Source organism: Lynx rufus, unplaced genomic scaffold (assembly GCF_022079265.1).
Source record: "Lynx rufus isolate CCGP_SWC_20201006 ecotype Redwood Valley unplaced genomic scaffold, mLynRuf1.p SCAF_4, whole genome shotgun sequence".
In the NCBI taxonomy this organism is placed as follows: Eukaryota; Metazoa; Chordata; class Mammalia; order Carnivora; family Felidae; genus Lynx; species Lynx rufus.
Window position 1 is genome coordinate 1,656,973 of NW_025814856.1, and position 13,797 is coordinate 1,670,769.

General features: G+C 63.1%; 1 protein-coding gene across 6 annotated transcripts; it reads right to left on the reverse strand.

Moving 5' to 3' along the window:
* Positions 1-583: 583 nt before the first annotated feature.
* TBXA2R (thromboxane A2 receptor) lies at positions 584-11,392 on the reverse strand. 6 transcript variants are annotated; one of them, XR_006965097.1, is made up of 4 exons: positions 10,897-11,390; positions 5,885-6,729; positions 3,086-4,073; positions 1,600-1,685 (listed from the first exon to the last, which is right to left on the reverse strand). XR_006965097.1 is itself a non-coding variant. In XM_047095668.1 (4 exons), the coding sequence occupies exons 2-3, from the start codon at positions 6,668-6,670 to the stop codon at positions 3,990-3,992; spliced, it is 870 nt and encodes a 289-aa protein (XP_046951624.1). In that variant the 5' UTR covers positions 6,671-6,729; positions 10,897-11,392; the 3' UTR covers positions 1,604-1,685; positions 3,973-3,989. The 6 variants fall into 6 exon arrangements, 5 of the variants coding, with proteins under 5 accessions (XP_046951620.1, XP_046951623.1, XP_046951622.1 ...); XM_047095668.1 differs by having other exon boundaries at positions 1,604-1,685; positions 3,973-4,073; positions 10,897-11,392; XM_047095664.1 differs by lacking the exon at positions 3,086-4,073 and having other exon boundaries at positions 584-1,685; positions 10,897-11,373.
* Between the last annotated feature and the right edge of the window lie 2,405 nt (positions 11,393-13,797).

Consider the following 13,797-nt stretch of genomic DNA (forward strand, 5'->3'; position numbering starts at 1 on the left):
GCTATAGTTGGAGGATGACTTCTGTTGGCCTCCGTGGTCTCCCCCATCCTGTCTCCTGCCCCTCCCAGCCTGGGTCCCCCCTGGAAGCAGCAGGTGACCTCATTCCCCCAGCAGGTTGCAGGGGCGGGGAGGGGGGCGGGTGGTAGGGAGAGTGGAAACAGGGGGCTTTAGTTTCACCGGGGCCTGGCTCTCAGAGCTGTAAGCAGATCCCAGGTCTGTGGAGTGGAAAGCTGGCAGGGGTGGGGCGGGGCGGGGCGGGGTGGGGGGGAGGGGGAGAGGCCTGCGGGCAGGAGGTGGAGAAATGGGGAGCAGGAGGGGAATTCTGTCCTCATGTACCTCGAGGGCTCGCGGGAAATAAAGGCACCTCCCACCCCGGCAGCTGGAGGTGTCATTTCTGGGGGGAGCTCCTGGGAAGACAGAGGAAGGGGCAGGCAGGAGGCTTTAGGGGGCTGGCGTGACCACACCGGGCGCTTCTCAGGCGTCTACTCTGTGCCAAGCTCTTTGCCAAGCGCTGTGCATGAGCTCTGGCACCTGCACGAGCACACACACACACACACACACACACACACACACACGGGTGGTAAAGGCTCAGTCCTCTGACCCTCCCATGGATGTTTATTGAGCACCTGCTGTGGGCCAAGTGTCTTCTGTTCAAGGCCCTGGGGTCTGAAGTGGTGTGGGAGCAGCTACCCGAGTGAGGGAGTGAGCCCTGCTTGGGACTGGGGGGGGGGGGTTGGGTAGCAATTGCTCACGTCCCAGTCCTGCCTGTCTCTGTCCGTCTCCTCTCTTTCCCTCACCTGCGAATGGGTTTAATGCCAGAACCCCGGGGACTGTAGGGAGAATGACAGGAGACCGGGCCTACAGAGTGCTTAGTCAAGACTCCGGAAAGGAGGTGAGGAGTCAGAACCCAGCCCCCTCCCCCCCCACCCCCTTCCCCTGCACCCCAGCTCTGCTCAGGCGGCCGCCCGCATGTCGGTGAAGATCGATGCCGTCTGGACCCAGAGGGAAACAAAGACGGCCGGCGGGGCTAAGATGTATTTTGGCCAGGGAGGGGGTGTCCTGCCTATTCGTGCTCAATATTTTCCAAACAGGGCCTTCTTGGGTGGGGGCATCAAGCTGAATCAACGGTACCCCCCAGTAAGCAGGTCGTGTCGGGTCCAAGGGCCCCCACTTCTGGAGGATTTCTGGAAGGGGAAGCTTGCAAGTCTGGTCTCCTCAGACACCCGCCCCACAGGCCTGCCCACCCTTCCTGGGGGGGGGGCGGGGAGAAGGGACAGGGGGATCGGGGAGGAGTTAGGGAGTCCCCAGGGCGGATGGAGGAGAGCCCGCAGGCCTGCCCTTCAAGGTCTCGGTCCTTCCGACGCTCCCGGCTCCTGGGGCTTCAGAAGAGACCGGCCGTGACCCTCGGGAGCGCCCCGTCCGGCTGTCCCCCTCGGGTCCTACTGCACCGTGGGCCTCTGGGTGAGCTGGGGCTGCAGGGACAGCGACCTGGGCCGGGCGCCGAGGCGGGGGTGGAGACGCCGGATCACGGCCCGGCGGAACAGGATGTACACCCAGGGGTCCAAGATCTGGTTCCAGGTGGCCACGCGCAGGTAAATAAGCAGCCGTTGCTCCGTGGCTCGGGACAGCTGTCCGGTCGGGCTCATGGCGGGCGGGCTGCGCAGCACCGTCTGGGCGATGAACACCTGCCGGGGGCAGAGCGGTCAGCCAGGGACCCCGCCGGCCGCCAGCCCTGCCCCTCACCGGCACCTTCCCTGCGGGCCAACCCCCCCCCCCCCCCCCGCCCCGGGGGCAGCTGAGGCCAAGTGCTCGTTGTGCCCCGGCTTTGCCGCGTGACCTCGGGAGAGCCCCCTGACCTCTCTGGGCTGCAGTTGATGGAGCTAGAAAACAGCACGCTTTTCCTGCCTCTCCCTGGGGCACAATTAAAAATGGTGGGAAAGAAACAGAAACCTGCAGGGGGAAGCAGGCGGAGTCGCCGTTCCTGCCACAGCGTTATCGTTCGATTCGTACGAAAGGTAGAATACAACATTGGACTATAAAGTTGCCCCCGAAATACTTAATTTTTTTAGGTTTATTTATTTTGAGAGAGAGGGAGAGAGAGAGACAGGGAGGAGTAGAGACAGAATCCGAAGCAGCTCCAGGCTCCGAGCCATCAGCACAGAGCCCGACATGGGGCTCGAACTCACGAACCGTGAGATCATGACCTGAGCCGAAACCGAGAGTCAGACGCTTCACCGACCGAACCACCCAGGCGCCCCTAAATACTTAATTTTTATATCATATATTTTATTTTAAGTAATTATATCTTGCGTTGAGATTTCTATTTTATGTAAATTATATTTTATATGATTTTGACACAATTTTATATTAAATAATTCTATGCTAGACTTGTATACTGAATCATTTAAGTATAGTCCATTACTGTTGACATTTTTGTTTAATATTACATATGTCATGGAAGTTATTTACAAATATATGATACAACGAATAGCTAATATACTGTTAATTATAACATATAGTATTTAAAGTATATATTACAAGTATAATCATATAACTAACTGTATCATTGATACAATTAGATATAAATGATAACTCAGTAACAATGTAATAGTTATAATGTATATTTTGTAACTATAATGAAAATTTATGTTAAGCATAATCATAATTCACACGATGTTAAATTCTTATATTAAAATAAACTGTTATATTGAAATTATATTAACATTGGGACACCGGGCTGGTTCAGTCTAAGGAACCTGTGACTCAATCTCAGGGTCGCGAATTCGAGCCCCACGTTGTGTGTAGAGATTCCTTAAAAATAAAATCCGGGGGGCACCTGGGTGCCTCAGTCAGTTAAGCCCTCCCACTTCAGCTCAGGTCATGATCTCACGGTTCGTGAGTTCGAGCCCCGCATCGGGCTCCGTGCTGTCAGTGAGGAGCCTGCTTGGGATTCTCTCCGTCTCCCTCTCTCTCTGGCCCTCCCCTGCTTGTACTCTCTCTCTCTCTCTCTCAAAATAAACTTTAAAAATAAAGGTAAAATAAAATCTTTAAAAACTTGTATTTATATTGTTTCCTGAGCACCTACTGTGTGCTGGGCAAGGCTGGGGGCAGACAGACCGGGTCCCTCCGGCGTGGGTCCGCAGTTCCCACCAGGATGGTGGCCAGGCTGTCAGAGCGTGCGGGTGGGGGTGACAAGAGCCACGGTGGAGGAAGGGTGAGGCCCGCAGGAGCCCAGAGCGGGCACCTGAGCTGACCGAGGGGGGAGGGGCGGTGACCGGCTGGCAGGTGGCAGTGTCCCCAGGTGAGTTTGCAGGGAGCGTCTGGGGGCCTGTCCTGGGGGGCGATGGGAGCCAGGGGAGGCTCTAGAGCGGGGGGTGGTCAGGGGCCAAATCTGGCCCTCCGCGTCTTTCTGCCTTCTTTTGTTTGCTTTGTTCTTTGCTTTGGTTTTGTTGTTATGTCGAGAATGTCCTTCCACGCGGGAACAGCGGGAGAAAAAAGAGGAGCATATCTGTGGCACGTGAAAACGACATGGGATTCAAACCTCGGCGTCCACGAATGGAGCCCAGGGGCGCAAGCCACGTGCATTTTCCCCGTCCTCGGTGGCTGCCTTCACGCTCCCTGGGCCGGGCCGAGTCGTGGTGACGGAGACCGTGCCTGGAATATTCACCGCCCGGCCCCTTTCTGAGAAAGCTTACCCCCAAAGGGGACTCAGGAATTGTTTCGTGAGGCAGGGATTCTACCCGGGATGCCTTCCCCCTTCGGTCTAGCGAGTGAACTCCTATTCATGCGTCAGAGCCCCAGTTCTGACGACTCGGAGCAGGACGGAGCTCCTTCTGGGTGTTACCAAGAGCCAGGAGGCTGGAGGGCAGGGTCCTCGTCGGCCGACGGCTGTGTGTATCTCGGCCAGGGGAGGGAAGCAGGGAGCCTGCGAGGAACCCGTTCCCGGGGTGGGTGCCAGCCACAGGCACCTACGTGTTCCCGCGGGAGCGTCAGTTACAGGATGGTGCTTCTGGCTGACGGACGTGCTCTTGTCCTGTCCTCGGCGTGTCCCTCCCAGGCCTGTTCTCATGGATCTGAGAACATTTACGTATTCAACTCATTACTAGTGGCATCCCTCACCTGTACTGGGCAGCACCTGAGTCGGGTCCCTCCCCCCTCCGCCCTCAGCCCTCCAGGGCTTCTCCCTCCCCTCCCCCCCCCCCCCCCCGGGGTAGAAGCCCAAATTCTCCCCTCGGCCCCCCAAGGCCCTCCGCGACCTGTGCCCGTCCCCTCTCCGCCCTCCCGTCCTCCCTCCCTCCCCCTCCCCCGCTCTGCTCCAACCGCACAGGCCTCCGGGCTATTCCTCCCACACACTAGGCAGGGTCCTGCCTCAGGACCTTGGCCCATGCCGCGCCCGCTGCCTGGAATGCTTTCGCCCTGGGAGCTGCACACAGCTCACCCCTCTACCATGTCTTTGCTCAAATGTCACCTTCACCAAGAGGCCCCTGACCAGGATCTGCCCTCCAGCCTGCAATCCCTGGGGACAGACACCCAGAACGGGCCCTGCTCCGCTCTGAACCCTTGGAGCTGGCTCTCTGAAACACGGATAGGAGTTTAACTGCTAGACAAAAACCAGGAAGGCGTCCTAGGTAGAATCTCGCTGAATCGCTAAACGACTCCCGAGTCCCCTTTGGTGACAAACTTTTTCTTAAAGGACCGTATAACCCTCGGAACGCGGTCTCTGTCGCCACTCAGCTCTGCAGTGTGAAAGCCACGTGGAACCGAATGGGCGCGGCCGTGTTCCAACAGGACTTTCTTTCTGGAGGCGGCAATGGGAACCCCGTGGCATTTGCACGTGTCACAAAATATTATGGGTCTTTGTACCTTTCCTCTAACCGTTCACGTATGCAAGACGTTCTAGCAAAACAAAAAAACAAGGCAAAAGCAAGAACAAATTCGCGATCTTTCCATTCGCGGGTTGTTTTGTTTTGTTTTGTTTTTGGGGTTCTATTTTTAAGTGATCGCTGCACCCGACGTGGGGCTCGAACTCACGATCCCGAGACCAGGAGTCGCACGCTCCACCGGCGGAGGGAGCGGACTAAGTTCACGGCCCGCCTGCCCCGCTGGCAAGAGCTCCCGGAAGCACAGGATCTCGGCTGTGTCCTCGGTGCCCAGAGCGGAGCCTTGTACACAGGAGTCGCTCGGGACACGCTTGTTGGAAGAACAAACGAACGAGCGAGTTCATGTCAACCTCACCATCACGCTCTGGGATCCCCGTAACCAGACAGCAAGGCTGGAGGAGGGGAGCCCGGAGCCAGAGTCACACGGCAAGTCCTCACGGGACGTGGGCTGGGAACCGCGTGTCTGACTTCCGACGCCAGACTCGTCCCGATCAAACAGAGATGGAAAGATAACCACCCGGAATGGCCAACTTACGCCAATCACTCGCAGGGCTTGGGCCCAGCCTCCCCGACTCGGAAAACCTGGGCAGGCCTGGGTTCCAGCCCAGAACCGGGCACGGAGGAGACTCAGGAGATGTCTGATGATTCAGCGACACTACCTAGAATGGCTTCCTTGGCTTTGTTAAGAAAACTCCTATTCATCCCTCGAGACCCCAGCTCCCACGCCCCTCCCCTGGGAAGCCTTCTCTGATGCCCCAGATGGAATCCTGGAGCCCCTCCCTGGGCATCCCCATCGCGCCCCCGGTCCGGGGGTTATCCGCGCCCCGCTCGTGAGCTCCTCGAGGAAGGACGCCCGAACCCTGGGGTCCGTGCCCGCGTTTTCCCGGGCGGGTGAGAACCGGGAGACCTAAATCCATGTGGCTGAGCCCAAGCCCGGTCACCAGGAGCGGCAGGAGCCCCGAGCGGACCCCCACCCCCACCCCACGCCCCCGCCCGCCACTCACCAGCAGCGGCATCCAGCAGATAGTGGCCACCGCCATGATGCCCGTGAGCTGAGCCATCATCTCGACCTCACAGTCCCGTGGGCGCTGCTGGGCGGCCTCCTGGCCGTGGTAGACGTGGCACAGAGCGGCCACGCTGATCGTGTTGAGCAGGAAGGACAGCCCCACCGAGAGGCCGCCCAGGAGCGAGAACAGCAGGCCGAAGGCCACGTCCCCGGGCTGGGCGCCGAGCGTCAGGAAGCACCAGGAGCCGGGATACTGCAGCGTGTAGCGGCCCACGCCCAGCAGGGGCAGCAGGCCCAGCGCCAGCGCCGAGGCCCACACCAGCCCCACCGTGGCCCAGGCGCGGCGCCCGGAGGCGGCCGCGGGCCGCGAGAAGGGCCGGGTGATGCCCAGGTAGCGCTCCGAGGCCATGGCGGCCCCCAGCCACAGCGGGCAGAGGCCGAAGAAGACCATGACGACGCCCATGAACTGGCAGAGGCGGCAGCCGGGGTCCACGGCGCGCCAGTCGAAGAGGACGGCGTGCTGGGCCACCACGATGGCGCCGGTGACCAGCAGCCCCGCGAAGTCGGTGAGGACCAGGCCGCAGAGGAAGGTGAGGAAGGAGGAGCGGGCGTGCGAGCCGCCCTGCCGCGCACCGGCCAGCACGCTCAGGGCCAGCAGGTTGGACGCCAGGCCCACGAGGCAGAAGGAGGCGGAGAACCAGGGGGAGGCGATGAGCCGCCGCTCCTCCGGGGTGATGTTGGTGGGCCGGAAACAGGGCCCCAGGGCGCTGCCGTTGGGCCACATGGCGCCGGGTCACCGACCCATCGGGCCGGGGGCGGCGGGCGGGGACGGCTCGGGCACACCTGGGGGAGCAGGCAGAAGGAACGCCGGTGAGTCACTCTGCCCTTGGATCCGCGCGGGCCTGGCGAACTCCTACGCGGGCTTCAACGCCCCAGTCCAAATGACCCGCTTCGGTTTTCTTTGTTTTGATGCTTGTTTATTTTGAGAGAGAGAGAGGAAGAGAGACAGCAGGGGCGGGAGAGGGGAGGCTACGGATGGTGACACCACGACACGAGCCGAGATCAAGAGTCGGACACTCAACTGACCGAGCCGCCCAGGCGCCCCGAATAACCCCTCTTCGAAGAAACCTTCCCCGACTTGCCTCGCTCCCCGCTCAGTAGTATCACTAGCCGTACCGCCTCCAGCTCTGTCCTGCCCCGGTGGCCGTGACCCTCAAGGGTGAGGACCGCTGCCGTCTCCTCTGTGACCCCTGGAGACCAGGGTGTCAGAGAAGAACCCAGAGAGAGGCCCTGGGTTTGAACGGCAGCCCCGGGCACCCCCGGCGTGACCCCAGGCAAATGGTTGCTTCCCTCCGGGCACCACCGCCCCCTGCTTGTCACCCCTCTGAGCCCCTGTCGCCCCTCTGAGCCCTTGTCGGACTGCAGAGTCCAGGATGGGTGGGGAGACTGGATGCGTCCAAGGTGAGGAGGGCAGCTGGACGTCGGCCAGAGGTCCCGGCTCCCAGGCCGGCTCTGAGGTCAGCCTCTGGGTCACCAGTTGTCGCGCACGCATGGCGGGGGGCCCGACACCTTCCGCGTTTTAGGACGACGCTTCCTGGCACATGTTGCAATCGTGTGGATTCTTCCCCGCCGCCCCCGTTTTCAGGGCATTGTTTTCATAATAAGAAACAAACCCAGAAATCCGGTTCCATTCTGGGAACAGAAACACGGCTCATGGGCAGTGACACACTCCCCGGGGATGGGCTATAAATGGCAGCGAGAGGGACCTGGTCCTCGCGGTGGGGCCGGGCGACAAAACCGGAGACATCTGGGCCTGACTTCTGCGAATGTGGACGAACACACGAGATGTGGGGACGTCAAGGAGAAATAAATTGAGAGATCATTCAAAAAACAGCTCCCGGTTCCCCAAAAGACAGGAAGGCTCCCTGTGTGGGCAGCAGGGGTTCCCGGGGCAGGGGTGGGGAAGGGCGGGCGAAGGCGGGCAGACATGGGAGGTACGGCAGTGGCCGGGCAGGGAAAGCTCACAAAGGTCCTACTGTGACACCCAGTTTGCAGAGGGGGCAAACCGAGGCACGTTAGTTAAATCTCTTGTCCGAGGTCCCACAGCCTGGCCCGAGTTGATCTCAGGTGTAAACCCAGGTCTTGTTACGGATAAATGCGTGTAAACGATTCGAAGCCTTGCCAATAACCAGATGGGGGGGCGTGGGGTGGAGATTTCCTTTAAGGGATAGGATTTTCTTTCTTTTTTTTTTTGAATTTTTAAATATTTTTGAGAGAGACAGAGCATGAGCAGGGGAGGGGCAGAGAGAGAGAGGGAGACACAGAATCCGAAGCAGGCTCCGGGCTGTCAGCGCAGAGCCCGACGCGGGGCTCGAACCTACAAACTGTGAGATCATGACCTGAGCCGAAGTCGGGCGCTCAACCGACTGAGCCACCCGGGCGCCCCCAAGGGATAGCATTTCCTACAAGTGGGTCAGATTGGCCTGGGGTCCAGGCCTCGCTGCCTACCCTCTCACTGACTCTGGTCTAGTCGCACGCCTCGTCCCTTCCCGTAAGGGGCCTGATGACGGGAACGAGTGGGTCCGAGTACAGGGCTCTGGGCCTCGTGGGTGCCCTCAGGGTGGTGGCCGTGGCCACCTTCCCACGTGTTCCCTGCTGCGCTGGCCTGGTCCCTCTGCTCAGCGACTCCTTACCCAGCTCCTGACACGCGCACGGAGTTTCCCTCCTCGGCGGTGGGGTGGGGCCTCCGGTGGGAACACTGAGGCCCCGGGAGAGGTGCGGGGGCAGCACGGCGGGGGGGGGGGGGCTTTCCGCAGTGACCCGCAACCTTCCCCTCCGCGGCAGGGCAGGGGTGCGCGCTCTGCCGTCACAGATTTGGCCTGCATTTGGATTCCCCTCGGGACGGGGCACTCTCTCCCTCCAGAGCTGGAATGCACCGTTGCGGGACATTCCCGGGGACTTGGGCTGTGCCTGCGACCACTGACCTAACCCCAGGCTGGAGTGACCGCGAGCTAGGGGCTCCTCCTGGGCCCACAGCGCCAGCCCCCGTGGGAGGCTCCGTGAATTGCCGATTCGACTGCTGATTCACCCGGAGACCGCCTCACGCCTCTGGGAACAAACCTGTGACCCAGAGCTCTTGGCCCCAGGGGGAGGCTGGAACCTGGCCTGACTCCCCCTGGCCACAGCCTCTGGTTTCCAGTCCCCTCGGGGGCAGGTCCTGGTGACAGCTGCCTTCCCGAGTTCCCCAGGCAACCCGGCAGGGGCACCTGGCAAAGCCTCCCTTCCCCTCCCCCACCCCCACCCCCAGACGGGCTGGGAGGGGACGGCAGGGCCCTGTCCTCGCCATAGCCCGAGGTCCACAATCAGCACCGTGTGGCCCTCGGGGGAACCCATCCTCCTTTCTGTGCCTCGTGGGGGGCCCTGGCGCCCAGATCCGCCAGACAGACTCAGGATTCTGTGGCCCAAGAGCAGGGAGGTTTGGCTTTGAAGGACCAGGGCTCTGGAATTCCAACGCGCTCCCGCTTCCAGAACCCGCAGGGCCTCGAGTCGAGAATTCCAAGGGGCTGAGGTTCTAGAGCTTTGATGGGAACGTGGCTGGGCCCTGGGTCCAGAACTTCCGTCTCAGCTCCTGGCTCCTCCCTGGAGGACTGCCGGCCCGCCCCGGGGGCGTCGTCAGCCCACCTGGGCGAGGCCTGGGGCTCCTTCCAGCTGCCCCAGAGCCTCAGGCACCAGGCCTCCCATGCCCAGCCCCCTGCGGAATGCGATCTCCGGTTCCCAAGCGCCAGGCCCCTCCTCTGCCTGTGGGTCGGTCCCTGGCTCTCCTCCCCCACCCCCTCCAGTCCGCCGAGCCAGCCATCTCTCAACACGTCTCTCCCCCTCTCCCCCGACTCGATGGCTTGCGAGGCCTCCTGTCCCCGCGCCCAGGCTCACCCAGACTCCCGCAGGGGCGACGCTGACCTCTGACCGGCTCGCCGGAGTCCCAGGCTGCGGGGGGGGGGAGTAAACTGTGCCAAGCCTCAGTGTCCCCTCCTCTGTGAAGCGGGGAGACCCACGACACTGAGCCGCCTGCTGGCATTCCGCTGATGTTCTGGGCCCGACCTGCTCCCACCCAGGCCCCTCCCCGCCCGGGAGCCTTCCCTGCCCTGCGGGAGCTCAGAGGTCGGCTCCTGGCCGGCCAGGCGCACGGGGGCAGCCCTGAGGTGGCCCCAGCACATTTGCTAAGTGCTCTGAGCGCCGTCCAGGTGACCAACGGTGTCACCTTTTCAGGGACCAGGCCAGCCCGGGGCCTGACGCAGGCTCGCAGGCCCACGGGTGTGGACCCCTCCACAGACACCGCACACAAATGTCAGCCCCCAGGCCTGCCCCACCTCCCCTCACCACACCATGAGGCTTAATTTCCGGGACCTTTTCCTGTTTGTGACACCAACCCGGCCCCCACCCCAGAGGGTGCAAAGTGGGGCCGCCAGCGTCCGCCCCACTAGGTCTGAGCCCAGCCTCCACCCTGACTCAAGGGGCCCCCCGTGAGCCTCGGTTTCCTTATCTGTACAGTGGGTGCTCTCCAGGGCTCGCCACTCACCTGCACGAGAGGGCAGGTGTGAGGTGAGGGGACAGGCCTGGGGGCCCTTGGCCGTGGTTGAGGATGGGCACTGAGTTACAGTGATGGTCCTGACGTGGGCTGAGACCGGCCACACACGCACAGACACGGGGCTCGCAGCCACGCCCAGCGCCTTGCACCCTCCCTGCGGCGCCGAAGGACCCTGAGCGGCCCCGCAGGCTCCCAGGGAAACACAGAGGCACGTCGCGGGCCACACCGGGACAGGCCCCGGGCGGACGGCAGGGGCACGACGGCACACTCCGGTCGCAGACCCGGTCTCAGCACCGCCCGGGGACACCTAGCACCTGGCGACCGGCGGTCGGGGGGGGGGGGGGACACACCCACAGCGGGGCGGGCCGCCGGACACATCCTGCCCGCGCTCACGCCGCGCCCCTAACCTGGCGGGCCGGCCTCACCTGGAGACGACGATCCGTGGCCTGCGCTGGGGTCGCCCCTGTCGCACAGCCCGGCTGGCCGACGTGCGGGTGTCGGGCTCAGGCCGGGGAGGGCGGAGCGGGGAGCAGGGCGGTCGGGCCTCCCGGGGTCCCCGGGGAAACCGAGTCACGGCCGGGGGCGGGACGCACAGAGGACCCCGGCGCTGCCCCGTTTCCGCAGGGCACGGATGGAGGGCGCGGCAGCTCAGGACGCCCGGCTGCGCGAGGTCCTCCGGGGCTGGAGGAGGGGCGACGAGTCCTCCCCGCCTGGAAGCGGGGTCCGCGGGGGCTAAAAATAGCCCAGGATGGGGGCTCGGCGCAGCGGCCCGCGCCCTGTCGGTCCCTGTCTGTCTCTCCAGCGTCTCTCACCGGCCCCTCCCCCTGGCGCTGGCCACGCCCCTCAGGCCTGGCCTGGCTGATGGGGGTCAGGGGGCGCCCCCCAGCCCGCTGGGGACCCGGCTCGGCCCCCTGGGCTCAGGGACAGGGACGCGGTGGCCGGGGCCCTCTCGGGGGACTGTAGCCTGGGCCCGCCCCAGCTGGGCGCCCTCTTTGCACTTCTGCCGCCAGGCCCCGCGTTATTCACCATCTGGGCAGCACCCGAGATCGGGAGGGGCCGGGCGTCCCCCTCCCCTCCCCACCCCCCCTCCCGGCAGAATCAGGCCCCGAGGGGCCCGGGGCTCTAAGCCGGTGAACCTGGTGGGGCTGGGCCTGGCACACAGTAGGTACCTAATCAATGCGGGGGGGTCTGTTTAGAGGGGAGGACGGGCGTCCTGCTGAGACAGGCTTTCCTGGAGCAGGTCGGTGGGACGTGGTGGGTCGTCGCATTCCGGGGGAGGGTCCTGTGAGGACAAAGGCTTGGAGATGGCAGTGAAACCGGCGAAGGGACCGCCCCTGGAGGGCCGCCTGCGGTGAGGGGGTCCGTTCCCCCCTGGCCTCCACCCTCCAGTGTCAGGTGGGGAAGGCTGTCGGCCCGGTGCCCTCAGGACCGATGGGAGGATGAGGCGTGGGCTCCCAGGCAGGGTCCACTTCCTTTTGAAGACCCCCCCCCCCCAACCCAGGGCTCTGGGCCAGTCTCCTCAGCCACGAAAACAGAGGGTGACCAGCCTGGGGACGGCTACAGCACGGGCCTGTGCTAGACGGTCCTTAGGTGGGTGAAGGGGGTCCGGGAGCCCTTGAAGCTGCGTGCAGGGCAGGACTCGGGCGTGGAGGGATCCCCTGGGCCTCACTGGCCCCACGTTAGGCCCCGAGTGGGCCAGGACTGACCGGTTTGGCCTTGACTCTGCCCCACCCAGTGCTTGGGGGTCTGGGAGGGTCGCCTGAGGTCAGGCTCTGAGTGAGGACCGCGTGCTCCCGCCGTCCCCTGCGTGTCTGACACCCCTTCTCTGGCTGCCCCTCCACCATCCTTCCGGCCTCCAAGCCTTTACTCACACCCAGCATCCTTCCAGAAGGCCCCTCCCCTGCCCTATCCCATTGTCTGAGGCCCTGAGGCAGTGAGCCCATTAGCTCTAATCCTCCTCGGTAGGGGACCTCCCCAACTCCCAACTCCGGCCTCTGGCAGAGCCCTGGCTCAGAGGACTCCCCCACCCCATAAAGCCTACTCTCCTACCCTCCAACCCTCTTCCAGTGCAATTCTGTGTCCTAGCCCGTGTGGCAGGACAATGTGGAGTCAGACCTGCCCTCGAGGATGCCCCCCCCCCCATGGCTGGAGAAAGAAAGACCACCTTCTGTGGTCAGGCAGGGCCCAGAGGTGAGCCAGGAAGGGGTGGAACTGAGGCGGGGGTGGGGGGTGGGGAGTGTCAGGGCTGGGGCTTTGTAGGATGGACAGGAGTTCGCCAGGTCTGAGAGACACGGTGGCGACAGACATTCCCCGTTTAAAACTTAAGAGAGGAGACCGAGCGTGCGGCTTCTGGGAATCGCAAGGAGGCAGATGTGATGCACGGCGGCTGTGGCGCAGGGCTGGAGGGAGGCTGTCCTCTCCCCGCTTCCTCTGGCCCGAGATAACAAGGGCAACGTCCCTTCTGGGAACCGGCCACAGCAGGCGTCGGAAGAGGGCACTGGACTCGCATTTGGCCCGGGCCTCGCGGCAGCTCTGCGCAGCAGCGGGGAGAGACGCTCGTTGTGAAGACGGGGAAAGACGGGGGGGGGGGGGGGGGGGGGGCGTGCCCGGCTGGCTCCGTGGGTGCAGCGCGCAACTCTCTTGGTCTCGGGGTTGTGAGTTCGAGCCCCACGTTAGGTGTAGAGCTGACGTTAAAAAAAAATCTTAAGGGGCGCCTGGGTGGCGCAGTCGGTTAAGCGTCCGACTTCAGCCAGGTCACGATCTCGCGGCCCGTGAGTTCGAGCCCCGCGTCGGGCTCTGGGCTGATGGCTCAGAGCCTGGAGCCTGTGTCCGATTCTGTGTCTCCCTCTCTCTCTGCCCCTCCCCCGTTCATGCTGTGTCTCTCTCTGTCCCAAAAATAAATAAACGTTGAAAAAAAAAATAAAAAAAAAATCTTAAGAACAAACAAAAAAGATGGGGAAACTGAGGTCCGGAGGGAAGAAATGATGTGTCCACGGCCGCGTGCGGGTGGGATTTGAACAGGAGCTGTGACTTCCACCGCCTCCCGTCCTCCCTGCCTCCCCGACCCCACCCTGCTCAGTCAGCTAGGGAGGCCTGGGAGGGGCGGAGATGGCCTGGGGGGAGCGGACGGTGGGAACGAGGCCAGGCTCAGGATGTGCCCCCCGTGGCTGTGGTTTCCGGTGGGGGCCAGGAAGGGAGTGTCTATTCTTAGCCTCCCTCCACAGCCGAGGGCGGAAAACGACCCGCTGGGGGGTGGGGGCAGCTTAACGCCCCGGGTGGACCCTGGGCCAGGGTGGGGGCCACGGTGCCTCCCGTCTGCCTGAAGC

Bases quoted from the DNA above. Each gene is read 5' to 3' on its own strand.
- TBXA2R (XM_047095664.1), bottom strand. From the start codon at position 6,670: ATGTGGCCCAACGGCAGCGCCCTGGGGCCCTGTTTCCGGCCCACCAAC. The intron at 1,686-5,884 runs GTGAGTGGCGGG...TGCCCCCGGCAG, and splicing joins TCTGCTGGATGCCGCTGCTG to GTGTTCATCGCCCAGACGGT.